General features: G+C 46.5%; 1 protein-coding gene across 1 annotated transcript; it reads right to left on the bottom strand.

Moving 5' to 3' along the window:
- Nucleotides 1-1,993: 1,993 nt before the first annotated feature.
- Nucleotides 1,994-26,565, bottom strand: LOC308590517 (sushi domain-containing protein 4-like). The gene is made up of 5 exons (XM_081200636.1): nucleotides 26,370-26,565; nucleotides 22,398-22,544; nucleotides 9,533-9,748; nucleotides 4,954-5,092; nucleotides 1,994-2,828 (listed from the first exon to the last, which is right to left on the bottom strand). Exons 2-5 carry the CDS (start codon nucleotides 22,498-22,500, stop codon nucleotides 2,489-2,491), a joined length of 798 nt encoding a protein of 265 aa, XP_081056762.1. The 5' UTR covers nucleotides 22,501-22,544; nucleotides 26,370-26,565; the 3' UTR covers nucleotides 1,994-2,488.
- Between the last annotated feature and the right edge of the window lie 664 nt (nucleotides 26,566-27,229).

Raw genomic sequence — 27,229 nt, forward strand, 5'->3', positions numbered from 1 at the left:
TTATTGGTTTCTATTGATTTGTTGGTTGGTTTGTTGCTCGTATAGGATATTTTGTTCTTTAAATGTTTGATGCTTTGTTGTGTTTTTATGTATGTTGTAAGCTGCCCAGAGTGGCTGGGGAAACCCAGCAAGATGGGTGGGATATAAATAAAAAAAAATCGTTGTATTATTATTATTGAGCCCAATTGGCTCATGTAATTGTGGAGTTGGAAGGGGCCCTATGGGATCATCTAGTCTGACCCCCTGGAATGCAGGAATTTCAGCTAAATCATCTCTAAATCACCCAACCTCTGCTTAAAGGTAAAGGGACCCCTGACCATTAGGTCCAGTCGTGGCCGAGTCTGGGGTTGCGGCGCTCATCTTGCTTTACTGGCCGAGGGAGCCGGCGTACAGCTTCCGGGTCATGTGGCCAGCAGGACTAAGCCGCTTCTGGCGAACCAGAGCAGTGCACGGAAATGCCGTTTACCTTCCCTCCAGAGTGGTACCTATTTATCTACTTGCACTTTGAGGTGCTTTCGAACTGCTAGGTTGGCAGAAGCAGGGACTGAGCAACGGGAGCTCACCCTGTCTCGGGGATTCGAACCACCGACCTTCTGATCGGCAAGTCCTAGGCTCTGTGATTTAACCCACAGCGCCACCTCTGCTTAGAAACCTCCAAATAAGGAGAGTCCACAAGGGAATCTATTCCGCTGTCAAACAGCTCTTACCATTAGAAAGTTTTTCCTGATGGTAATAATTTTATATATACCCCTCCCATGTGGCTGAGTTAGGGTTAGGGTGTTGAGCCTCCCCCAAGAACCAGTATTGGGGCCTGTCCTTTGAAACTTGTTCATGGACGATTTGGAGTGGAGCAGTGTGAGGTGACCAGCTTTGCTGGCGGCACTAAATTATCAGAACCGAACGAGATTGCAAAGAGCTCCAAAAGGAGCTCTCCAAACCGAGCCAACAGGCAGCAAAATGGCAAAGGCAATTCAACGTAAGCGAGGGCAAAGTGATGCCCGTTGGAGCAAAAATATAATAATGTTAATTTGACATATACCCTTACGGAGTCTGAACTGGAAGTGGGGGGCCGAGAATGAGACCTTGGGGTCACAGCGGAGAGCTCAGTGAAGTCGCTAACTCTGCGTGCGGCGACTGTGAAAAAGGCAAATTCCATCATTAGGAAAGGAAAATAAAACTAAAGAAGTTACTTTTCATTTGTGTGTGTTATGAGAGGGAGAAAAGCTTCTCTCCGCTTTCTCCTTGCAATACAGAATTTTATAAACATTGCCTCTTCCTCGCCTTTTCTCTAAACTAGAAAGCCCGCAACACTGCAAAATTTTCTTCACAGGAGAGTCACTCCAGCCCCTTGATTGTTTTGGCTGCCTTTTCCCAAAAACGTTTCCAACTCTGCGATATCCCTTTTGAGTTGAGGCAACACAGTATTCCAAATGAGGCTGTGCCCTAGATTTGTACAATGGCATTATGACACCAGCAGTTTTATTTTCACTTCCTTTCCTAACGATCCCTCACATGGAATTTGCCTTTTTCCCGGCTACTGCACACGGGGTCGACATCTAGATAACCGGCCGTTCAGAAACAATTTGTAATCAGTACATTAGGGGGGACTTTCTACACCCCCAAAACTCATCCCGGTCCAGACTTTAACACTTTGCAGATTTATTTATTTTTCTAAAAAGTCCACACACTCAAGGCAGATGCAAAAAATAGTCCACAAGTGTAGAATGAACAAAGTTTTAATTGTTTTTTAAAAAATAAATCCCTGAAAATGACAAACAGCATTCAAAAGTATATCGGAGAGCGTACACTCAGACAACATGGGGCGATTAACCCAGAGTTCTGGCAAATGTCAATACTGCTTTCGGGCTGGCCTCTTCAGCAAAGTCACAAGTCTGCTCTTGCAGAACCAAATTCAGCGGAGGGAGTCAGTTCCCCCGAGCCATTTGGGCCAAGACTTCCATCCGTTACTGGGGCAAGGGACCAGTAACCTCCAAGCTGCGTGATTTCTGAGCTCAGCAGGCAAGGAAGGCTTTGGAGAGAAGGAATTATGAGTTTCCCCCATATCCACACACTCACGTTTTGCTTTGGGAAATAAAATGAATTAAGAAAAAGGCTTTAAAATAAAATTAAAACGTAAATTAAGAAAAACAACAACCAAACAAACAGAGAATTCTCAGGACAGAATTCCTAGTTGCGTCCTGGCACAGAAAACCAACCAGCCCATTGAATCTGCAATATGGCTCCACTGCCACGGGGCCATTGGCCGGGGTATTAAGTCAGTCCCTCATTGGCGGATGCATCGCTCCGCCCACCACAGCCCTCCAATAGCAGCGTTTGATCAGGGAGGGGCAGGGCTTCCTTAGGGCACCCCCGTAATTCCCGCTGCCCTCCAAGATTGTACAGGGAGCCACTTGGAAAAGGGTGGAGGGGAAAAGAAGGAAGGAAATCGTGGCTCCAAGGCGGATCAACGAAAGCGCTGCAAGCTTGGCTAAGGACCATCCTTCTTTCCAACACCCGGGGGCAAGAGCGATGTGGGGAGCTGGGAGGGCGACTCTCTTCCTGGGGCAGGTCCCGATTCGGCAGAAGCTGCCACCAAGGAGTCCTCGTAGGAAGGGGGCTCCTCTCCGAGGCCGCAGAGATCTGGGGGGGCCCAGGCTTCCTGGGAAAGGACCAGAGGGGTTGGGCCCTGCGCCCCCGGAGGCGAGGGGCACCCCGTGTGACCGTAGACGGCCTCTTCGTACGAGGGGAGGGGCCCTCCGCTGCAGTCCACTCCGGGCACGTCAAGCTCTTCCACTTGCTCCAACGGGTCGTCCAGGGGCTCGTAGGAACTGGGGTGGGGGGGGGAGAGAGAGATGGCAGTGTGAGGGTATTTGAAACCAAAGTTCTGTACAAGCCCGAGCAAAGTGTGACCCCCGCAGCTTGCAAAAGGGAGGAAGGGTGTGTAAGAAGGACCAATCTATTCGTTTTAAAAAATATCTATATACAGCTATCCATTTAAAAAAAAAAGTCTTGAGTATAAGATTTTTAAGGTGTCAAATATAGAATAAATACAGTGGTACCTCACGTTCATAGCTGTCAACTTACAGATTTGAAAATAAGGGACCAGCAGCCAAAATAAGGGACCTGCAGCCTCACCTGTTCCAGGCACTCCAGTCTTCCTGTCCTCCTGCAGTCTGGTCAAACTCATGCTGGTAGCTTCGAGAACACTGTCCAACCCACTTTGTAACCAGAGGTTCAACTGAATGGAATCTGAATCACATGCACCACAAGGCCTATGCAGCCTCAACTTAAGATGGCTCCCCGGCCTGGCTTTGCACTGCAAAGTTTGCAGCAGCACATGCAACAAGATGGCGTCCAGCATTCAAAAACCTCCTCAGCTTGCATTAACTAGCCACACACAAGGCATGCAAGCTCCACCCCCCAGTCGTTCTTAGACTTCTTATTGGGTGAGCAACACAGCCAAGCAACACAGTTGGAGCCTCCCTCCTCCCTGGCCGGCAGGGAAGGAGGGAGAGGAGCTGCTTCCTTTGAAATTTAAGGGACATTTAAGGGACATCCATCAATAAGGGACAGCAGCGGGACACGGCACTGGAATAAGGGACTGTCCCTTCAAATAAGGGACACTTGACAGCTATGCTCAGGTTAAGAACGTAATTTGTTCCGGAGGTCCGTTCTTAACCTGAAACTGTTCTTAACCTGAGGTACCACTTTAGCTAATGGGGCCTCCTGCTGCTGCTGCTGCGCAATTTCTGTTCTCATCCTGAAGCAAAGTTCTTAACCCGAGGTAATATTTCTGGGTTAGTGGAGTTTGTAACCTGAAGTATATGTAACCTGAAGCGTATGTAACCTGAGGTACCACTGTATTCATAAATGCACACATATCTAAATATATGAGCCATGTGTGTGAAATCATAGGGAAGAGTAATCCTGAAGCCATTCTGACTCTCCCAATGACCTCAAATATTCCTTTGCAAGGAGGGAGGCAAATGGGGTAAGTCTTCCCATTGTCTTTTTGCTTGCAAATCCTGCCTTAAGGGCATATTTGTGTATGAAAAGGGTGAGCCTGTGACCTGGATTCAGGAACGAAAGTATTTACCCTCACAAAAGAATGGCCAGGGTGCCCAGGTAATGCAATCAGTGACCATTGTCAGGTATCCTGGCAGACAGGATTTCTGCTGTAGACCACGCCCTTCTGGGATGTATGTATGATGTTTTGGGTGGTGGTCTTGGGCTACAGGGTGGGCAATTTCAAGAGTCTATATAAGGGCTTGCACACCATTGTTCTGGGTTCTTCCTCCTGCGTGTGGTGGGGGGGGGACCCTGTTGCAACAGTTTAATAAAGATCAGACTTACTAGCTGCTTTGCTTCTCAATATTCTCCGGTTGGCCTCTGTTATTTTCTCCTACCAATAGGGAACCCACTTAAGGACTCTATATGGGCCTTGGATACCCCATAAGAGAAAGGGAGCAGTTGCTGTTTTTTCTTATAACACGTAATACAGCAAACATAAATGTAAAGGGACCCCTGACCGTTAGGTCCAGTCGTGGCCGACTCTGGGGTTGCGGTGCTCATCTCGCTTTATTGGCCGAGGGAGCCGGCGTACAGCTTCCAGGTCATGTGGCCAGCATGACTAAGCCGCTTCTGGCGAACCAGAGCAGCGCACGGAAACGCCGTTTACCTTCCTGCCAGAGCGGTACCTATTTATTTACTTGCACTTTCACGTGCTTTCGAACTGCTAGGTTGGCAGGAGCAGGGATCGAGCAACGGGAGCTCACCCCATCGCGGGGATTCAAACCGCCGACCTTCTGATCGGCAAGTCCTAGGCTCTGTGGTTTAACCCACCGCACCACCCGCATCCCTAATACAGTAAACATACTGTATAATAAATACACTTCAGCAGTGGAAGGTAGCAGACTACAAACAGGATCCACTCTTGGAGTTTGCCAGGCTCACCTGAGGCAGCGGCAGAAGTGGAGTCTCGTCTTCAGGAGGACGCAAGCCACAACCGTCACCAGGATGGCGGAAAAGATCACGGCGGCAGCCAGCACCATGGGGACGGAGGCCGCGGAGAGGAAGGCGTCGGGACGTGGAGCTGCAAGGGTTGGGTGGGGAGGCAGGAGAGATTTAATGGACACCCTTAGGAAGGTGGGAAATTGTTGGTTAAGGACTGCGGGTATCAGTGCCCAAAAGTAAACAGGGAGGGCAGACCTACACAGATGGAAGAATAAGGCAAGCTGCTTCTTGGTCGGTCAAGGTTAGGGCAAGAGGTGTCAAAAATGTCTGTGGTGGCAGGAATGACCCGAACTGGTCCGTCCAGGCCAGCTGCCCATCCTAACAGGGGTGGTGTGTTTGAGAAGCCTGCAAGCATTCTGCCCCCTGAACACTGAGATCATTTCGCTGCTGGAATATCATCAAACTTATTTTTTTTTTTATTTTTTTTTTATAATGATTTTTTATTGCGTTTCTTTTCATAGGTTAACAAATTTGTTTACATGGCAACATGCAAGAAACATTTTATATATATATATATATGAAGAAAAATAAAAAAAGAAGAAATATTAAGAAACTTTCCTTAACGTCCTTCAACAGTTCACTTTTGGACCTCCTCACATCCTCTCAGCATTGCATTCATTGTTCTAGCCAGTTCAGCAATTTGTTATCTTGTTTCCCATCTTATTATACCTTTAAATATATTATGTTACCAATTTCAAAAATTTGTAATTTAGTTTTAACACTCTTAATAAACATAATATTTTGTTTCAAATATGTCTCGTTTTTTTTCCATCAATGCTTACTTTATCATTTGCTTAAAATAAATTGCAGAAGCATAACGTTTCTTAATCGTGCGCTATCTTAACATTCAAACAACTTATAATGTTTTTGCAAATAGTCCTTAAATTTTTTCCAGTCCTCCTCCATTGTTTCTTCACTCAGATCTCGGATTCTGCCAGTCATTTCTGCCAACTCCATGTAGTCCATCAACTGCGTCTGCCAGTCCTCCAGTGTGGGTAAATCTGGTGTTTTCCAGAACCAGCCTGGAATATCATCAAACTTAGACCATGAGTAGGTAAACTAAGGTCCGGGGGTCGGATCCGGCCCAATTACCTTCTAAATCCGGCCCGCAGACGGTCCGGGAATCAGCATGTTTTTACATGAGTAGAATGTGTGCTTTTATCTAAAATGAATCTCTGGGTTATTTGTGGGGCATAGGAATTCATTTTTTTCTTTCTTTTCAAAATATAGTCCGCGTCCGCCCCAAGGTCTGAGGGACAGTGGACTGGCCCCCTGCTGAAAGTTTTCTGATCCCTGTCTTAGACCACCCTGAGTGCCCTGGCAGGATGATAACACACAAGGTCAGCAGCAACAATAAACAGCAACCATCGCTATAGCAGCACAACAGTCACCCACTGCTGTCAATAGGCCAAGATCTCTGTTGGACTCAAAAGCTTGCATACTTGAAAGTTGGCTCGCTAAGGGCCCCAACCCAATCCTAAGCAACTTTGCGTAGCCGACAAGCCTCTCAAATAAACTGGACCCAAATAATTGCAAATCTGAATGAGTCTGAATTCATATCCCTGGGATTAAAATTTGAACACTCGCTTTTCAGTGGCTGTAGGAAAAGCCAATCTGGTGCCCTGCAAACGTTGCTGGACTGCAAGTCGCCTCATCATCCCTGAGCCCAACTGTTATGTACTGGGTTGAAGAGGATCCAGAATGCAGCAATCTGATTGGTCCTAGAACAATTGGATTCAGAATGCAGCAGTCTGATTGGTCCGCAGGAGCCATCCAATCCAGCTCCAGGTGGAAGTGAATCCACAACCTGATTGGCCTACAGGAGAATCATGGAATTAGCCAATCAGGTGTGGCCCAATGTGTAAATAATGTATATAAAGCAGATATTGTGGGGGAACTTCAATTCCTCCTCCTCACCACTATGAACTGAATAAAGAGCATGAAATCAACTCTCAACTCCAAGTATATTTCACCAACAATCCTCTGCAAAGTCAGATTCTTCTTCTCCTTCGCAGCTAATGGCAGCCGCCTGCAAAACGGCGGGTGACAGAGTGAACTGCTGTTGCGGTTCTGTCCACAAGGTGGCAACCAAACCGGTGGAGAGGCTTGAATTCTGAGCCCAGGGAATCCGAAATTTGCATCTTGCATGAATGGCACTCGGGACTGGGCCACGACACTCTGAATGTGGGACACAAGGAGAGCCCCCCTTGCAACATCGGAGGGTGTGGGGTGTAATGCTAGGTGTGCGAAAGACACCATGGATTGCATGCCACTTGAAATATTGCATGAGAACAGCCTGCTGGATCCATAGCTGTCAACTTACAGATTTGAAAATAAGGGACCAGCAGCCAAAATAAGGGATTTTCCGAGGGGCACAGGTAGGTTCAACGTCTGAGCCCCTCCAAGCCAAAGGCAGAAAGCCCAGCCAGCAGCCAAACGAAGCCTCAAGTGGTGGTTCCCACAGCGCAGCAACCCGGCAAAGGGGATGCAGCAAGGAAAACCACCGTCACCTCTCCGCTGGGAAGCGCTGAGCAAAGGCAAGTCCCCAGGCAATGCAGTCGATTTGATGGGCACAAGGCATGCAAGCTCCACCCCCCAGTCGTTCTTAGACTCCTTATTGGGTGAGCAACGCAGCCAAGCAACACAGTTGGAGCCTCCCTCCTCCCTGGCCGGCAGGGAGGGAGGGAGAGGAGCTGCTTCCTTTGAAACCCGGGAAATTTAAGGGACATCATCAAAAAGGGACAGCAGCGGGACGCTGCGCTGGGATAAGGGACTGTCCCGCCAAATAAGGGACAGTTGACAGCTATGGCTGGATCAAGCCAGCAGCCCACCAAGTCCAGCATTCTATTCTTGAAGTGGCCAAGGAGATGCCCAATTGGGGTGGACATGTGAGAAAATGAAACAGTTATGGGAACAGATTTATAACGAATTGAAAAATATATTTAAATACACTTTCCCGAAAAAGCCGGAAGCTTTCTTGCTAGGTCTGATGGGAAAGGAAATAGAAAAAGCTGATCAAATGTTATTTACGTATGCTACGACTGCTGCCAGAGCTTTGTTAGCCCAAAATTGGAAAGTACCAGAATTACTAACAATAGAGGAGTAGAGGCAGACGAAGATGGTGGATTATGCAGAACTAGCAAAACTGACCTGCAGGATCCGAAATCAGGAGAAAAGAAAATTCCAAAAAGATTGGAGCAAATTTATGGAGTACATAAATAATAACAGTAGAAATTTGAAGACTCTGGCAGGACTGAAATAAATCTTACGATGTAGATAGGATTGGATACAATAAGAAACTGTGGAAAAGTAACTGACATAAGAAAACCTATTGAAGGGAGGGAAGGAAGTCAATGCTCAGGAGAGTGTGGGGAAATAATGTGGGTAAATGACTGTTGGATTTTACTGTATTTTGTTTGTTTGTATTAAATGAAACACCAATAAAAAGCATTAAAAATAATAATAGGAGATGCCCCAGTGGGAAACACGAGCAAGAGTCCAGCACGAGAGCCCTCTACTCTCCTGGAGTTTCCAGCAATTGGGATGCAGAAGAACAGCCATCCTGGCTAAAGGTAAAGGTACCCCTGCCGGTACGGGCCAGTCTTGACAGACTCTAGGGTTGTGCGCCCATCTCACTCTAGAGGCCGGGAGCCAGCGCTGTCCGCAGACACTTCCAGGTCACATGGCCAGCGTGACAAGTTGCATCTGGCGAGCCAGCACCAGCGCAGCACACGGAAACGCCGTTTACCTTCTCGCTATAAAGCGATACCTATTTATCTACTTGCACTTAGGGGTGCTTTCGAACTGCTAGGTGGGCAGGAGATGGGGCCGAAAGACGGGAGCTCACCCCGCCGTGGGGATTCGAACCGCCGACCATGCGATCGGCAAGTCCTAGGCGCTGAGGTTTTACCCACAGCGCCACCCGCGTCCCTGGCTAGGAGCCATCAATAGCCCTCTCCTCCTCCATAAATCCTGCATCAGTGAGTTCCACAGTTTAACTGTTTGTTTGACAAAGGAAGACTTGCTTTTGTCTGCCCCAAATTTTCCAACGATCGACTTCACTGGGTGCCCACAAATTCTACGGTTACATGACAGGGAGAAAAGTCCCTGCATCGTTTTATAAACTCCCATCCTGTCCCCTCTTCCTTGCCTTTTCTCTAAACCAGGGTTTCCCAAACCTTGGGTCCCCAGCTGCTCTTTTTGGACTACAACTCCCATCATTCCTAGCTAACAGAACCAGTGATCAAGGATGATGGGAACCATAGTCCAAAAACAGCTGGGGACCCAAGGTTTGGGAAACTCTGGACTAAACTTTTTTTAAAAAGCACAAGATGCCACAAACTTCCTTTGCAGGGGAGTCAGTTGAAGCCTCAAGGGGCTGTTCACGCAGTTGGGTCATCTCTGATTTGGCAAACCGGATACACAAATTATTCTTCTCTTTGCATTTTTATTCTGGGTATGGGGCAGAGAGAGAGAGAGAGAGAGAGAGAGAGAGAGAGAGAGAGGTCACAACACTTACTTCCTGGGGGCATGCAAGCGAGGTCTCTCAGCATATTCCACTGCCCTCCTCGGCAGAAGGCGAGGGCTGGCAGGCTGGTCGTGAAGTATCCAGGTAGGCAGTAGAATTCCACCACCGTTTCAGGTCCGAACAGGTCCGAGTCCAGAAGAGGCTCCTGGCACAGGGGGGCCTGGCATCGGTAGGCACTGTGAGCAGGCGGTTCTGGTGGTCTACACCCTGGGGCCAGAGGGAAAAGCAGAGGGGAGGGATGTAAAGGAGCGCAAAGGAAATGGGCAAACCCAAAATCCCCAAGCGTGTTTGGTGGCCCAGTTCCTGAGCCATCAGAAACAGAAACCTTGCAACAGGCTCTAAAAGGATATTAAAGTACGTTTCTGAGCACAATTCAAAGTGTTGGTGCTGACCTTTAAAGCCCTAAACGGCCTCAGTCCAGGATACCTGAAGGAGCGTCTCCACCCCCATCGCCCAACCCGAACACGGAGGTCCAGCGCTGAGGGCCTTCTGGCGGTTCCCTCCCTGTGAGAAGCCAAGTTACAGGGAACCAGGCAGAGGGCCTTCTTGGTGGTGGCACCCGCCCTGTGGAATGCCCTCCCACCAGATGTCAAAGAGAAGAACAACTACCAGACTATTAGAAGACATCTGAAGGCAGCCCTGTTTAGGAAAGCTTTTAATGTTTAATAGACTATTGCATTTTAATATTCTGTTGAAAGCTGCCCAGAGTGGCTGGGTAAACCCAGCCAGATGGGCGGGGTATAAATAATGAATTATTATTATTATTAAAAATAGCTTGCTTAAGGCATCTAAGAAGTCGAGAGAATCATCCAGACAAGCTGGGACAACTCAGTCGGTAGAGCATGAGGCTCTTAATCTCAGAGTTGTGGGTTCAAGTCCAACGCTGGGGGGGGGGATTCCTGCTTTGAAGGGGGTTGGGCTAGATGACCCTTGGGGTCCCCTTTCAATGCTATGATTCTATAACTTCTGTGACAATTTCAAAGTGCTGGCTATGACCTATAAAGCCCTCGTCCAGCTTTTCCCAAACTTTTGGGGGCCACTGCCCCCATAAACTCATCCCCATACCCCTCACACTAAATCTACAAAAAGCATTATTCAGACTAGCAGATAGCAGAACACACTAAGGAATATAATCACGCAATAAAAGTCAAAACAGTACCAATTAGTTGCCCATTTTATGCAAAAAGTCAATCAAAACGACTTTGTTTAACGAATTCAACAAAAGAGATGAATTTGATCCAATGATAGGAGCTTTTCAAAGCCTGGAAGTTGTGTACCCCTCCAGGATCCCACCCCCACACCTCTCAGTGTCTCTCTAAGTAATCCTCTTGCCCCCCACCCCACTTTGGGAGCCACTGCCCCATATAGATTAGGTACAGGCCACTGGGATGATCATGCTGTTGTTGTTTAGTTATTTAGTCATGTCCGCCTCTTTGTGACCCCCTGGACCAGAGCACGCCAGGCACTCCTGTCTTCCACTGCCTCCCGCAGTTGGGTCAGACTCATGCTGGTAGCTTCGAGAACACTGTCCCACCATCTCATCCTCTGTCGTCCGCTTCTCCTTGGGCCCTCCATCTTTCCGAACATGAGGGTCTTTCTCCAGGGAGTCTTCTCTTCTCATGAGGTGGCCAAAGTCTTGGAGCCTCAGCTTCAGGATCTGTCCTTCCAGTGAGCACTCAGGGCTGATTTCCTTCAGAATGGAGAGGACCTTTGTTGGCAAGGTGATGTCTCTGCTTTCTAAGATGCTGGGAAGATCATATCTCCCTATAATTCAGGCTGAGAGGCAGTCCAAGGTGAGCTTTGTGGCTGAGGAAGGATTCAAACCCTGGTCTCTCCCAGGTCCAAGTCCAAGACTCTAACCTTTTTGGCCATGGCCCTGGCCTGGTGGAACGCTTTCCCACAAGAGACCAGGGCCCTGTGGGAATTTACATCTTTCCACAGGGCCTGCAAGATGGAGCTGTTCCGCCAGGCCTTTGGGCAGGATGCAGTTCGACTTACAGTCATACCTCATGTTACCTCCGCTTCATGTTACGTTCTTTCAGGTTACGTCCCGCGGGGACCCAGAAGTACCAGAAAGGGATACTTCCGGGTTTCGCCGCTCGCGCATGCACAGACACGCAAAATGACATCATGCTCATGCGCAGAAGCAGCGAATCACAACCCGCGCGTGGGCAGATGCGCCGCAGCGGGTTGTGCTTTTTTCATGTTGCAAATGGGCCTCTGGAACCAATCCCGTTCGCAACCAGAGATACCACTGTACTTACTTTCCTTTGTATAAAACAAGCCCAAAGGAGGCCCCCAACCCGCTCACAGGCCCTTGTTTGCTCAGTGAAAGCAGTTGATCCTGGCAAGTATTAACCACTCTCAACTCCAACCTGATTAATTGCCACCTGCCCAGATTTTAACTCGTCTGAATTAATTTAAAGATGTATTTTAACTAATTGATGTCTGTTCTTATGCATATTGTGTTGTTTTTATGATGTTAGCCACTCTTGGCCAGGGAGGGCGGGATACAAATAAATTTATTATTATTATTATTATTATTATTATTATTATTATTATTATTATCCACTGTGGAATTGTAGAGTTGGAAGGGACACCGAGGGTCATCCAGTCCAACCCCCTGCAATGCAGAAATCTTTCATCCAACGTGGGGTTCAAACCCACAGCTCTGAGATAAATGATCTCACGCTCTGCCAACCGAGCCAAAATATATCAAACACTCATCATTGCAAAGATCACAATTGGCAGAGGGTTATATATTATCTTGGCAGCTCAAGAGATAGTAATTGCTACTCGGTGGAAAACAGCCCAAAATCTTGCACCAGATGCTTGGGTATCACTCACTCTGGAATGTAGCAACGCTGGAGAAAATTAGCCATCATTTGAGATTTCAACAGGGACTAGAACCTCCAGACGCTTTTTAAATGACTTGGCAGCCCCTCCTTACATCTACAACGAAATCATCATTTTCAAAACTTCCCTTGTCACACGCCTGGCAAATCTGGAAGTAGACTTGATAATCAGATAATGATGATATTATTTACATGGGGTTTTTGTGTGTGTTATTTTAAGCCATGCCATGTGCAAGTGCTCTACTCATTCTACGTGCCTCATTCTATAGTCTTGTTTCTCAACTTTCCATTTTCCTCTGCTCCTGTAATTGTTCCCTGTTTTGTAAACATTTAACAATGTGTATTAAACAAGTTCAACCCCTGCAATGTTTCCAGTATTGTATTCAGAGCCAGGGTGGTGTAATGGTTATAGTGATGGACTGACTATGACCTGGGAGGACGCGGGTGGCGCTGTGGGTTAAACCACAGAGCCTAGGACTTGCCGATCAGAAGGTCGGCGGTTCGAATCCCCGCGATGGGGTGAGCTCCCGTTGCTCGGTCCCTGCTCCTGCCAACCTAGCAGTTTGAAAACACGTCACAGTGCAAGTAGATAAATAGGTACCACTCCGGCGGGAAGGTAAACGGCATTTCCGTGCTCTGCTCTGATTCACCAGAAGTGGCTTAGTCATGCTGGCCACATGACCCGGAAGCTGTATGCCGGCTTCCTCGGCCAATAAAGCAAGATGAGCACCGCAACCCAAGAGTCGGCCACAACTGGACGTAATGGTCAGGGGTCCCTTTACCTTTACCAATGAAATAAAAAAAAACCCTTACTGGGAGGGGGGGAAGGGGAGAGAAAGACAATTGTTTTTTTTTTTTATAAAGATTTTTTATTGCGTTTCTTTTCATAGGTTAACAAATTTGTTTACATGGCAACATACAAGAAACATTTTTTTATATATGTATATGAAGAAAAATAAACAAAGAAAAAATATTAAGAAACTTTCTTTAACGTCCTTCAACAGTTCACTTTTGGACCTCCTCACATCCTCTCAGCATTGCATTCATTGTTCTAGCCAGTTCAGCAATTTGTTATCTTGTTTCCCATCTTATTATACCTTTAAATATATTATGTTACCAATTTCAAAAGTTTGTAATTTAATTTTATGACTCTTAATAAACATAATATTTTGTTTCAAATATGTCTCGTTTTTTTCCATCAATGCTTACTTTATCATTTACTTAAAATAAATTGCAGAAGCATAATGTTTCTTAATCGTGCGCTATCTTAACATTCAAACAACTTATAATGTTTTTGCAAATAGTCCTTAAATTTTTTCCAGTCCTCCTCCATTGTTTCTTCGCTCAGATCTCGGATTCTGCCAGTCATTTCTGCCAACTCCATGTAGTCCATCAACTGCGTCTGCCAGTCCTCCAGTGTGGGTAAATCTGGTGTTTTCCAGAACTTAGCGATGAGAATCCTAGCTGCTGTGGTTGCGTACATAAACAAGGTTCTGTCCTTCTTTGGCACCTTCCGGTCCACCATGCCCAGGAGAAAGGCCTCTGGTTTCTTAGAAAAGGTATATCTAAATACCTTTTTCAGCTCATTATGTATCATTTCCCAAAAGGCCTTTACTTTCGGGCAGGTCCACCAGAGGTGAAAGAATGTCCCTTCTGCCTCCTTGCATTTCCAACACTTATTATCAGAAAGATGATATATTTTAGCCAACTTGACTGGGGTCATGTACCACCGGTAAACCATTTTCATAATGTTCTCTTTCAAGGCACTACATGCCGTGAATTTCATACCGCTGTTCCATAACCTTTCCCAGTCCTCAGACATAATGTTGTGTCCTACATCCTGTGCCCATTTAATCATAGCAGATTTAACTGTCTCATCCTGTGTGTTCCATTTAAGCAGCAAGTCATACATCCTCGAAAGTACCTTAGTCCTTGGTTCTAGTAACTCCGTCTCCAGTTTCGATTTCTCCAACTGGAAACCCACTTTTTTATCCATTTTGAATACCTCTTGAATTTGAGCATAATGTAACCAATCTCGCACCTTACCTTTTAGTTTGTCCTGGCTTTGGAGCTTCCAATTGTCTCCAACTCTTTCAATCAATTCCCAATATTTTGGCCAATAGGCCTCCATATTGGGCCTTTTTTTAGAAATCTTAGCTTCCACAGGTGATAACCACCTCGGGGTCTTACTTTCTAATAAATCCTTATACTTCATCCAGACGGCAAAAATTGATTTTCTGACAATATGGTTTTTAAACAGTTTGTGAATCTTCGCCTTGTCATACCACAAATATGCATGCCAACCATACACATTGTCAAACCCTTCCAGATCTAGGACATCGGTGTTTTCCAACAGAAACCAATCCTTCAACCAGCAGAAGGCTGCAGCTTCGTAGTACAACCTTAAATCCGGCAGGGCAAACCCCCCTCTATCTTTTGAGTCGGTTAGTATTTTAAATTTTATTCGGGGCTTTTTGCCCTGCCAGACAAACTTAGAGATATCCTTCTGCCATTTTCCAAAGCATTCCATTCTGTCCACGACCTGAAGGGTTTGAAATAAGAATAACATTTTTGGCAAAACACACATCTTTATAGCTGCGATTCGGCCTGACAAGGTAAGTTTCAATCTTGACCATATATCCAAGTCTTTTTTGATTTCCAACCAACATTTTTCATAGTTATCTTTGAAAAGATTTAAATTTTTAGTGGACAAGGATACTCCCAGGTATTTCACTTTTTTAACCACACTTAACTCTGTCTCTTTCTGATACCCCTCTATCTCTGTAGGTGTCAGATTTTTAACCAAAACCTTAGTTTTTTGTTTGTTTAACTTAAATCCCGCCACCCGACCAAACTCCAGGATAAGTTCCAAAACTCTTTTTGTGCTAGATTCTGGCTCCTGTAATGTCAAGACTAAGTCATCTGCGAAAGCTTTCAGTTTATATTGTTTCGCTCCGACCACTATACCTTGCACCAACTGGTCCTCCCTAATCATATTCAGCAATACCTCCAGTACAGAAATAAATAGCAGAGGGGATAGAGGGCACCCCTGTCGTGTCCCTTTTTCAATTCGAAGTTCCTCCGATACCACATTGTTCACTATCAATTTAGCTTTTTGTTCTGCATAAATTGCTTCTAATCCATTTTCAAACCCCCGTCCCACTCCCATCCCTTTCAAGTTCTTCTTCATAAACATCCAAGAAATGTTGTCAAATGCTTTCTCCGCATCAATAAAGATTAAGGCAGCCCTTGTGTTTCTAATTCTCAACAGCTCCAATATATCAATAATGTTCCTGGTATTGTCCGACATATGTCTACCAGGGAGAAAGCCTGCTTGGTCCTTGTGAATTACTTCATTTAATACATTTTTAAGTCTACTTGCTAAAATGTCTGCAAAAATTTTGTAATCCACATTCAGGAGTGAGATGGGACGGTAGTTCTTAAGCTGAGTCTTTTCCCTTTCTGACTTAGGAATCAATGTGATAAATGCTTCTTTCCACGTTTCCGGTGCCTTCCTCCCCTCCATGATCTGGTTACAAACCTCCAACAACGGTTGTATCAAGAAATCCTTCAAGGTTTTATAATATTTGGAGGTGAGCCCGTCCGGGCCTGGAGATTTGCCCAGCTGCATGTTTTGGATGGCACCTTCAATTTCCTGTTGAGTTATTTTGCTGTTAAGAATTGATCTTTTATCTTGACTTATTTTAGGTAGTCCATTTGTTTCCAGAAATTGGTCCATTTCCGATTCTTTCTGAGGCCCCTGTGCGTAGAGCTCTTTGAAATATCTGTGGAAACACTTTCTTATTTCTTCTGGTTTCTGAACTATTTTTCCTTGAATCTCCAAATTTGTAACCGTGTTTAACTTTTGTCTTTTTTTCAATTGCCAAGCCAGCAACTTTCCACATTTATTTGCTGATTCAAACGATCTCTGCTTCATTTGTTTGATTTTCCACTCAATCTCTCGATTGATCAGTTTCGAATATTGTGCTTGATGAAATTTGATCTCTCTTAGCACCTCTTTTGACTTTGGTTTAATTCTCAGCTTTTTCTCTCCTTCACTTATTTTCTCTAAAATTTTTTCTTTTTTTCCATTCCAATATTTTCTTTTTATCGAATTCTGTTGAATCAGAAACCCTCTCATTACAGCTTTACTTGCGTCCCAGATTGTTCTTTTCTCCACCGTAGTGTTCAAATTTATTTCAAAGTAGTCCTTTAGTGTTTTTTGGGCCTTCTTCACAATCTCTTGATCTCTTAACAAGGTGTCATTCATTCTCCATCTGAAGGATCCAGTTGGAAAAAGTCTCAGTTCCATTTTTAAGGCATTATGGTCGGAGCAGGTTTTTGGGCAGATTTCCACTTTTCTCGTTTTCGGAGCCAGCCCTCTAGATATCCAAATTTGGTCGATTCGTGTCCATGACAAGTGGGCCTCAGAATAGAAGGTTCCTTCTTTACCCAAGGGGTTCCTTGTCCTCCAGATGTCAATCAAGTCCATATTGTCTGTCATTTCAAAAAAGGTTTTAGGGAGTCTGCCGTCTGTTGTTAAGTTTTGATTTTGGGATTTATCCATATTTGTAGACACCACCCCATTCATATCTCCCATCACAATGATATTAGCATAGTCCAAATAGTCCAACATTGTCTCATGCAGCTTCTTGTAGAATTCTGATTTTCCATCATTTGGCGCATAAACTCCTAGTATCAAAATCTTTTCCCCTTGTGTTTGGATTTCAATTGCGAGGATTCTTCCATGATCATCTTTGAATAAAAATTTTGGCGACAGGTTCTCCTTTGCATAAATTACAACACCTCTTTTTTTAACTTTGTCTGATGAGATAAATTCTTGGCCAAGTCTTTTATTGATTAATACTTTCCTGTGGAGCCTAGTCACATGTGTTTCTTGGAGACATATTACATCCAATTGTTCTTTTTTTAGGATATGAAATATCCTTCTCCTTTTTTCCGGAGAATTCCCGCCATTTATGTTCCAACTAAGTAGCTGCAGAGACATCCTGTTCTATTTAAAATGTTCTTAAGATGGGGTGTCTTCCTTTTTCTCAGATCCCGAGGGTGTAGGCGTTGGCCCACTTCCGGGCAGTATTGGTGCTGGTAAACCTGGAAGCCAATCCGCTCCTTTTTGGAGATCTTCTCCGTGGTCGTGAAGGAACTTTTGGTTATCTTCAGGTGTTCTTATTTTAACCTTCCTTTCTTTGTAGGTGAAGGATAATCCCTGTGGAAACTCCCACCTATAGGGAATTGCGTTGTGTCTCAGCAATTTTGCTAATTCTGTGTAGGTGGCTCTAAGGTCCAGCAGTTGCCTCGGGATATCTCTGTAAATTTCCACCCTTTTGTCTTGTATTTCAATTGCTTTTTTGAAATGAAGGCCTAGGATCTTGTCTCTCTCTTCCTTTGTTCTTAAAATTATCAAACAGTCTCTGGATCTGTCTTTCCTTACCAGTCTTCCCAGTCTATATGCCGAGACTATCCTGAAATCTGTATCTTCCTTTAAACCCCAGAACTTCGAGAATTCCTGTGTTAAGTATCCAATCAAGTCTCCTTGCTCGAGTTCCGGGATGCCTCTCAATTTGATGTTGCTCTCGCGGTTTTTCAGTTCCACCATTGACAGATAGACTTGTTGTTCACCCACCTGTTTGTGCAGGGACCTAACTTCTCCTTTTATTTCTTCAACCTCTTTTTGTAAAACTCCCACTTTCTGGATTGCTTCTCCAGCTAATTCCCGATTTTCCGCTGTTGCTCCTTGCAATTTCTCTATGGCTTGCGTGTGCTGGGAAACTTGGTCAGTCAATTTTTGAATTGAGGAAGTTGCTTTATCTATCTTCACAGACTGGTCGTCCACCTTCTGGTTTAGACTTGATAATTGCTCCAATATTTGTTTTAATAGTGTATCTGACCCACCTGCTGCCATATCTTCCTCAGTGGACTTCTCAGTTGTTTCCCCTTGTTCTCTATGGGTCACCAGTACAGCTGGAACCGACGAACGGCGTCCTTGGGTCGACGTTGTTTGTACGAATTGTCTTCTTTCCTTTTCTTTTTCCTTAGCCTCTTTAGCTTCCTTTGCTTTAGATGCTCTTGTTCTCCCTGCACCACTCATTACACATCTGTCAATGTTCAAGGTCAAATTGTCTATTGTTCCATGGGAAAGGCAAATTCAGAAGTAAACAACCAGTGAGATGGAATTCAAAACAAAAGTCAGTTCCCAGGATTTTATAATCCGAAAGCCCTGTAGGGGGAGTACCACCAGGTTTCAAAGACAAAGAAGGAAGTAATCCGCCATTAAAGTTCCAAATTGTTTCAAAACAGTAGATTCATTAGTCCAAAAGTCCCTTCATAAACTCAAAGTTTCCCAAAGCACCTTTTATAGATCAACAAAGTTTCATGAAAGGTGCTTGTAACAGTATCCCATTCAGTCTTTTCTGCTCAAATATAACAGTTACGTTTCAGCAAAGTTTTGCAACTGTTTCCGCAGTTTGACACAGTCCCTCTCTCTGGCAGCCCGACAATCTGGCTCTTTAAAAAAACAGCCCAAAGGAGAAAAAAGATAGGAGGAAAGTCACCATTTACTACTTCTTTCAGTCACCATTTACTACTTCTTTCAGTCAATGTCCATTTCCACCTTCAGCTCAGTAAAATAAGCAGATCTTATAGCACGAAAAAGTTTAAGCTTCCCACAGTCCCGATTCAAACGCTTCCGTTTTTAGAAGCTTTGCTTTGATCTTGTCAGCAATGTCGGAAGACGGACTTCCCTTTTCTCGTCTCCCGCTTTCAGCCAAATTTACCGAATTTCTTCTGCCAAATTTTAAACCCCTTTACTCACGGGTATGTTGCTTGCAGTTTAGCGTTGATTTTAGGAAGAAGGATCAGCGCTCATCTGTAACAGCCGCGCGGCTTCGCTTCCGCGGAAAGAGCGATGAACTCACAGCACCGCTACCCCTCCTTCACTCCGGGTCTCCTTACGGGGTCCCTTCTGTGTTTTCGGAGCAGCTTCTGGTGCCCGCCGAGTCCCACGGCCACGGGCTCCCTCTACCCGTGGGAGAGAAAGACAATTGGCAGAGAGAGTGGGCAATGCCCAGCAGGTCTCGGAAGCTGGAGCACAGAGGGACAACATAAAGAATTACGTAGCACAACGATACGTCAGAGCTTGCTGCTCTTCCTCATTCCGCGTAACGGCTCGATGTGGAAACACGCAGACAGACACATTGCAAAACAGGGAATCCACGAATTTGGGATAAAAAAAGGTGGCGCCGCCTTCGCCGAACCTCTTCCCGGTTTTGCACTTCAGCCTCAGCGCTGTTGCTCACAGGAAGTCTATGATCCAACTCCTGTGACCAAAGCAGTCTCCAGATTTAGCTTGCAACACACCTGTTTTTCAAGAAACTTGCAACAACCCCATTTTGCGGTTTCTGGCAGCTGAAGTGCTGGCATGAGGCAAGGCCATGTAGTCCTGGGAATGCAGATGACGAACAGCCTCAGTTGACGGCTTCCAACTCCGCTCTGGACTTGCCGCTTGAGGTTTTGCGCTCCAAGACGTGCAACGAGGAAAGACCTCAGTTTCCACCAGAGTCCCGTTCCCAAGAGGGGAGAGGGGGCCAGGGGTCTCCCCAGGGAAGCCATCTGCAACAATGTTATCTAGTTATCTCCCGCTTGGACTACTGCAATGCGCTCTACGTGGGGCTACCTTTGAAGGTGACCCGGAAACTACAACTAATCCAGAATGCGGCAGCTAGACTGGTGACTGGGAGCGGCCACCGAGACCACATAACACCAGTCTTGAAAGACCTACATTGGCTCCCAGTACGTTTCCGAGCACAATTCAAAGTGTTGGTGCTGACCTTTAAAGCCCTAAATGTCCTAACCCCTTTTAAAAACTAGATTGGTGTTCATCACTGCCTCCTGTGGGTGAGAGTTCCATAGTTTTACAATGTGAAGAAGTACCGTATTTTTCGCTCCATAAGACACTTTTTTCTTCCTAAAAAGTGAGGGGAAATGTCTGTGCGTCTTATGGAGTGAATGCGTGGTCCCTGGAGCCAAATTGCCGAGGGGTGAAAAGCAGATCATGCTTTTTTTCTTTTTGAAAGAGGGAAGTGGGTGTTGAAACAAAGCCGCTGATCATTTGCCGATTGGGGAGAGAGATAAGGGATGCTACAGATAAAGGAGGCTTCCTGGGAAGGGGGAGGTAAAGACAGCAAACTTGCAAGGAGAGGAGACAGGAAGACTAAAGCAATGAGGAGAGAAATTAGAAGAAAAGGAGGAACAAAAAACTGCTCCAGCTAAGGAAAAGACACTACACTAAGGCAAACAAGAGGGAAGGGAGTGTTGAAAGGAAACAGCTGATCAGTGGGATCGGGAGGGAGATAAGGGACGCTAGGGATAAAGGAGGCTGCCTGGGATGGGAGAGGTAAAAGCCCATGGATCCTCAGTATTTTTGCATTGGGTCACCCCAAATTCAGCATCAGATCACATAGCATGTCCATGGCTACAGCCTGCACCAAAAAAATCACGTATCCACTGTTGCGTGGGGCCGCAATGGTGCAAAAACGTGGTTACAAAGCACGGATCCCCATGGATCCTAAGGATTTTTGCATTGGGTCACCCCAAATTTACCATCAGATTACATGTCTGAGGCCACAGCATGAACCACAAAAATCATACATCCACTGTTTCGTTCAGAATATATTTTTTTCTTGTTTTCCTCCTCTAAAAACTAGGTGTGTCTTATGGAGTGAAAAATACGGCACTTTATCTGCCCTAAATCTTCCAACATTCATTGGATGCCTAGGTCGCCTCTCCGTCTTCTCCAGGCTGAAATAGACCGGCTCCCTCAACCATTCCTCATCAGACTCTGTTTCCTTGATCATCTCAGTCGCCCTCCTCTGCACACAGAATTGTCGAACTGTGGGGTCGGAAGGGACCCCGAGGGTCATCCAGTCTAACCCCCAAGCAATGCAGGAACCTCAGCTAAAGCATACATGGCAGGCGGCCATCCATGCTTAGGGGCACGGGATAGTCGCCGCAGCCAGCATGCCCAATGGCTAGCGACAATGAGCGTTGCTAACGTCTTTAAATATTTACATTGTTCCTTAATGTACTCTATGAACTTATACCATTCTTCTTTAAATTTACTATCATCTCGCTGTCTGATCTTCCCAGTCATTTTCTCCATTTCTGCGTAGTCCATCATTTTCACTCTCCACTCTTCCTCGGCTGGCTTTTCCTCTTCCTTCCATCTCTGGCCAAAAAGCATTCTTGCCATTGTCATTGCCTACATAAACAGTCTTTTGGTATTTCTTCTCCTGCAATGTCTATTAAAAAGGCTTCTCGGTTGGTTTGTTTTACAAAAGTTATCTTAAACATTTTTTTTCCAGTTCATTATATATCATTTCCCCGAATGCTCCAGCCTTTTTGCATGTCAACCACTAATATTGTAGCTAAAAACACAACATACAGCAGAGAAAATTGCATGAAAAAAATATATATTTGCACATTTTTTACAGACAAAAAAGTAAAAGTTAAGGAAATTCGTAGCATAACATATTTATGTATAACTGCCTACCAGAAATGCACCAATCTTCACCTACCACAGCAACCCTTGAATCAATGTGCAATTAATTGCTACTGCTTTGTATTTTACCGTGTTATCTGCTTCCTTAGTGGGTTACGCAAACCGCTATTCGGAATAATGCTTTTTTTATAGGTAGGTTTATGAGGGTGAGTTTACGGAATGGGGATGGGGGATCTGAAAAAATCTGGAATCCCAATGTTTCCCAAACCTTGGGTCTGTCTGTTTTGGGACTACAACTCCCATCATCCCTGACCACTGGGTAACTAGGGATGATGGGAGTTGTAGTCCAAAAACAGCTGGGGACCCAAGCTGGGGAAACATTGCTCAGTCTAGACAAAGATCCCATCACAGCCATTGATGCCAGAGGATTAAAAACACACAGGAACCGCCAAGGATGCTCACCCAGCGAATGGTGGGTGCCTACCTTTTCTCCGGAAGGAAAGCCGGGTGTCGCCCAGTGTCACGAGAGCCAGGCAGACGAATAAGCTTCTCATGGTCTTCTCGTGAGAGCAGGACATCTTGAGCATCAGCTCTGGCAAGCAGGGGAAAGGACAAAGGTCACCCAAGGACCCTGTGGCAGAGGAAGAGAAGGAACGGATCAATATTTGCACGCCCGAAAAACACCTGGACTCAGCATTCAAGGGCAGGGCTACTCCACCCTGCGCCAGCTAAGGGACCGTCCATCCAAAACAGGCAGAGGGCACCCCACTGAGGAAGGCCAATGAAAACAGCCAGTGTGGCATGGAGGGTTTTAAGAGTGTTGGACCTGAGAGAGCAGGGTTCAAATCCCCACTCCCTGGGTGACCTTGGGCCAGTCACCTCCCTCACAGGGTTGTTGGGAGGGTGAAATGAGGAGGAGGAAAACCATATATATCTTGAGATCCTTGGAAGATAATGGTGGTATATAAAGGCAAGAAAGAAAGGAAGGAAGGAAGGAAGGAAGGAAGGAAGGAAGGAAGGAAGGAAGGAAGGAAAAGTTGGGCCCTGGGAGATGGGTTTCTGGACAGGAGTACCGCATTGATCCAATTAATCATTAGAGCCAGTGCCGGATGTGCGTCTAAGCTAAACAAGCTCTAGCTTGGGTCTCCACTCTCTTGGGGGGGGGGGGGAATTAAAGGGGAAAAAACTGGGTGCACATTTCCAAAATATAAGGTAAAAAACAAATAAGCAATACTTTCTCCCCTTCAGTAGCCCAGGGGTGGCATTCTGCACCAGCTGGAGCCTCCAGACCAGGCCTAAGGACAGCTCTGAAAAGAGCACGTTGCAATAATAAAGGCTGCCAAGTGCATGGATCAGCGTGAACAGACCATCCTTGGCCCAGAATACCTGAAGGAGCGTCTCCACGCCCACTGTCCAGCCTGGACACCGAGGTCCAGCTCCGAGGGCCTTCTGGCGGTTCCCTCCCTGAGAGAAGTGAGATTACAGGGAACCAGGCAGAGGGCCTTCTCGGTAGTGGCGCCCTCCCTATGGAACATTTTCCAGTCAGATGTCAAGGAAATAAACAACTACTATCTGACTTTTAGAAAACACCTGAAGGCAGCCCTGTTTAGGGAAGTTTTTTAATGTTTGATGTTTTATTGCATTTTAAATATTTTGTTGGAAGCCGCCCAGAGTGGCTGGAGAAACCCAGCCAGATGGGTGGGGTATAAATTATTATTACTACTACTACTACTACTACTACTAATTATGGTGCTGGAGGAGACTCTTGAGAGTCCCATGGACTGCAAGAAGATCAGACCTCTCCATTCTGAAGGAAATCAGCCCTGAGTGCTCACTGGAAGGACAGATCCTGAAGCTGAGGCTCCAAGACTTTGGCCACCTCAGGAGAAGAGAAGACTCCCTGGAAAAGACCCTGATGTTGGGAAAGATGGAGGGCACAAAGAGAAGGGCACGCCAGAGGACGAGATGGTGGGACAGAGTTCTTGAAGCTACTAGTATGAGTTTGACCAAACTGCAGGAGGCAGTGGAAGACAGGAGGGCCTGGCGTGCTCTGGTCCAGGGGGTCACGAAGAGGCGGACACAACTAAACAACTAAACAACAACAACACTACTACTCCAGAGGCCAAGACGGATCCACCCCCGCCCCCCAACTCTGAACCTTTCCAGAGGGAGCTCAACCCCACCCTGAACAGGCAACCAGCCCATCTCCTCCAGTCCACCACAGCATCCTGAACACCAGTTTCTGAAAACCACAGGAGGAGAGAATCACTGAAGTGCAGGGTTGGAAGGGACCTCCAAAGGTCATCCAGTCCAACCCCATGAAATGCAGGAATCTCAGATAAAGCATCCCTCACAGATGGCCACCCAACCTCTGCTTAAATGGCTCCAAGGAAGAAGAGTCCACCACCTCACGAGGGAGGCTGCTCCACTGTCGAACAGCTCTTACAGTCAGAAAGTGAACCTGTGTTCGGATCCTGCTCTCAGGCAGCCCTTTGGGGCATCTGAGTGGCTGCTGTGAGAACAGGATACTGGCCTAGATGGGCCACTGGCCTGATCCACGCTCTTCTGCCTCCACAGAACAGTCCAGACGAGGCACAATTTCTCCTGACTCCTGCCATTTTCCAGTGAAGAAGTTCTTGAACTTATGAACTTGCCCTGCCTCTTGGGCAAGTTTTAGCCACAGAGGAGTTCCCCGTTTCCTCCAGTTCTCAGAAGTCAGCCCCACTGACTAACCGCGTGGAATGGAAACTCAAGCGTCAGCAAGAAGGCAACAGGGAGCAGCAACATCTTGGGCTCCGAAAAAGGGCCGCTCTTAAACCCATTTTCCAGCTGGCAATCAAGGTGCAAGTCTCACTGCGCCGCAAGAACCACAATGCACACACCCCCAAGCTAAGCCAATCAATGGCTCAAAGATGGAGGAGGAGAGAGATGGACTCTGACCAGGGAAGAGTCACGGATTCAAATCCCCCACTAAGCCGTGAAGCTCCCTGGGTGAACTTTGCTCTCTCCCTGGGCTCCAAATCAAACCTTGGGGAGTAAATTCACTGCTTACTACCCAGATGCCGGGGGGGGGGGGGATCTGAAGAAGCAGGAGGATGTTTCCTATTACTACTACTACTACTAGTATTAGTAATACTACTAATAGTACCAATAATAGTACAGTGGTACCTTGGGTTACAGACGCTTCAGGTTACAGACTCCGCTAACCCTGAAAGATTACCTCAGGTTAAGAACTTTGCTTCAGGATGAGAACAGAAATCATGTGGCCCCATTAGCTAAAGTGGTGCTTCAGGTTAAGAACAGTTTCAGGTTAAGTACAGACCTCCGGAACGAATTAAGTACTTAACGCGAGGTACCACTGTATTAAGTTTACAAGCACTTTCAGAAAAGCTGAATACAGTGTCACCTCTAGATACGAACGTAAAAAGGTAAAGGAACCCCTGACCATTAGGTCCAGTCGTAACCAAGTTTGGGGTTGTGGCACTCATCTCGTACTAATACAGTGGTACCTTGGGTTAAGAACTTAATTCGTTCTGGAGGTCCGTTCATAACCTGAAACTGTTCTTAACCTGAAGCACCACTTTAACTAATGGGGCCTCCTGCTGCCGCCGGAGCACGATATCTGTTCTCATCCTGAAGCAAAGTTCTTAACCTGAAGCACTATTTCTGGGTTAGCGGAGTCTGTAACCTGAAGCGGATGTAACCCGAGGTACACTGTACTAATACTACTAGCAGTAGCATATCTCCCTTCATCTGAGGATCCCAGCGCGCTTCACAAGAGAGAAATACAAAACGAGCAAACAAAATACGCCATAAAACCAAACCACTACTGTATCTCCCTTCCCACAAACACATTTCCAGAGCCATCAAAAGTTTATCAACCAAACACCCGGTTGAAGAGAAATGTTTCTTCCGGCACCTAAACATATGCAGTGAAGACACTGACATACACTTAATGTACGGTATATAAGGAGGTGCCCATTTGCCTTTACAATGGAACAGATTTAGTAAGCTTCAGCAAGAGGAGCACATTTGGGCAATGGGCACAAGGTCGAGAGGGGTCTTGCTGGGGTGTCCTGGCAAAGAACGGGATATCTTGGCGATGAAAGGCGGCAGAGTTTGGGGAGCCGACCCCCCAGGACCTCTGCGAAAGATGACTGGATGGATCTACGCTAACAATCGGAGATGATTTTAAGACATACATAAAGTTAAAACAAGAAGAGAGAGAGAGGGAGATACGAGGAAACCACTCCTTAAGCCCCGGGGCGCTTCAAAGATTGCGCGCTGCGCGCCGACCGCGAGGCGCCCGCGGCTTCTGCGCGCCCCTTCCCCAGTCTCCGCGTAAAGTGCGCGTAAAGCGGCTCTACGGCCTCCCCTGAAGTTGGGAGGTGGGGGGTATGGGGGGGGACAGGAGCTTTGGGGGCAGGGGAAGGGAAAGGCAACAAGACGAACCCACTTCCAGCACCGGCGCGCAGATCTGCTCGGAGAAGGTATCCAAAAGCCGCGTGGGAGAGGGAGGTGGATTTAAGTAGGGAGGGGATCCTCCCTGTGTGGGAGGGGCCGTAGCCAAGCCCCGCCCCTTCTTTGTTTCTCGCGCAGGTAATCCGGATTAGCAGAATCGTCGATTTGGAAGGGAGCAATTTGAGGATCCTCTAGTCCCGTGGTTCCCAACGTGGGGCACGGGGGGGGGGGTTATTTGATTTTTATGGGGGGGCAATTCGAGAATGAGTTATTAACGGTTAATGTGCTTTTTAGGCTTCCTCCAGGTGAATAGGAGCTCATTTATTGAATAATAAGAATTATATGTGGGGGGGGCATCAGGATTTTAGAGGTGCTGGGGGGGCATGGGGGAAAAAAAGGTTGGTAACCATTTATCTAGTCCAATCCCTACAGTGCAGGAATATGCAGCTGTCCCATACGGGGATCGAACCTGCTATCTTGGCCTCGCCAGCACCAGGTTCGCCCCGCAAGAGCCAGCAACCGCCTCCGGCTCCTCTTGACCTTGGGCGCGTCGTTGGGCAACGAACAGACTCCGTAGCTGTGCCCGAGTCATTTATTTCTTTGTTGCATTGAAATTTCCCACCATTTCCCCCAAGTGGTCAAGTGGTCCTGCTAGCTAAGGATGATGGGAGTTGTAGTCCATCAACACCTGGGGACCCGGGGCTGAGAAAGGCTGCTCTGGCGAGGGAGGAGCGTGGCCCAGCCCAGGTGGTGCCGCCCAGATGTGTTGGACCACAACTCCCATCAGCGCAACTCCCAAGGTGGCGCACATCGTTCGAATCTCCCTGCATCTCAACAACAACCCTGCGGGGTAGG

This window comes from Podarcis bocagei (assembly GCF_964188305.1).
Source record: "Podarcis bocagei genome assembly, chromosome: 7".
In the NCBI taxonomy this organism is placed as follows: domain Eukaryota; kingdom Metazoa; phylum Chordata; class Lepidosauria; order Squamata; family Lacertidae; genus Podarcis; species Podarcis bocagei.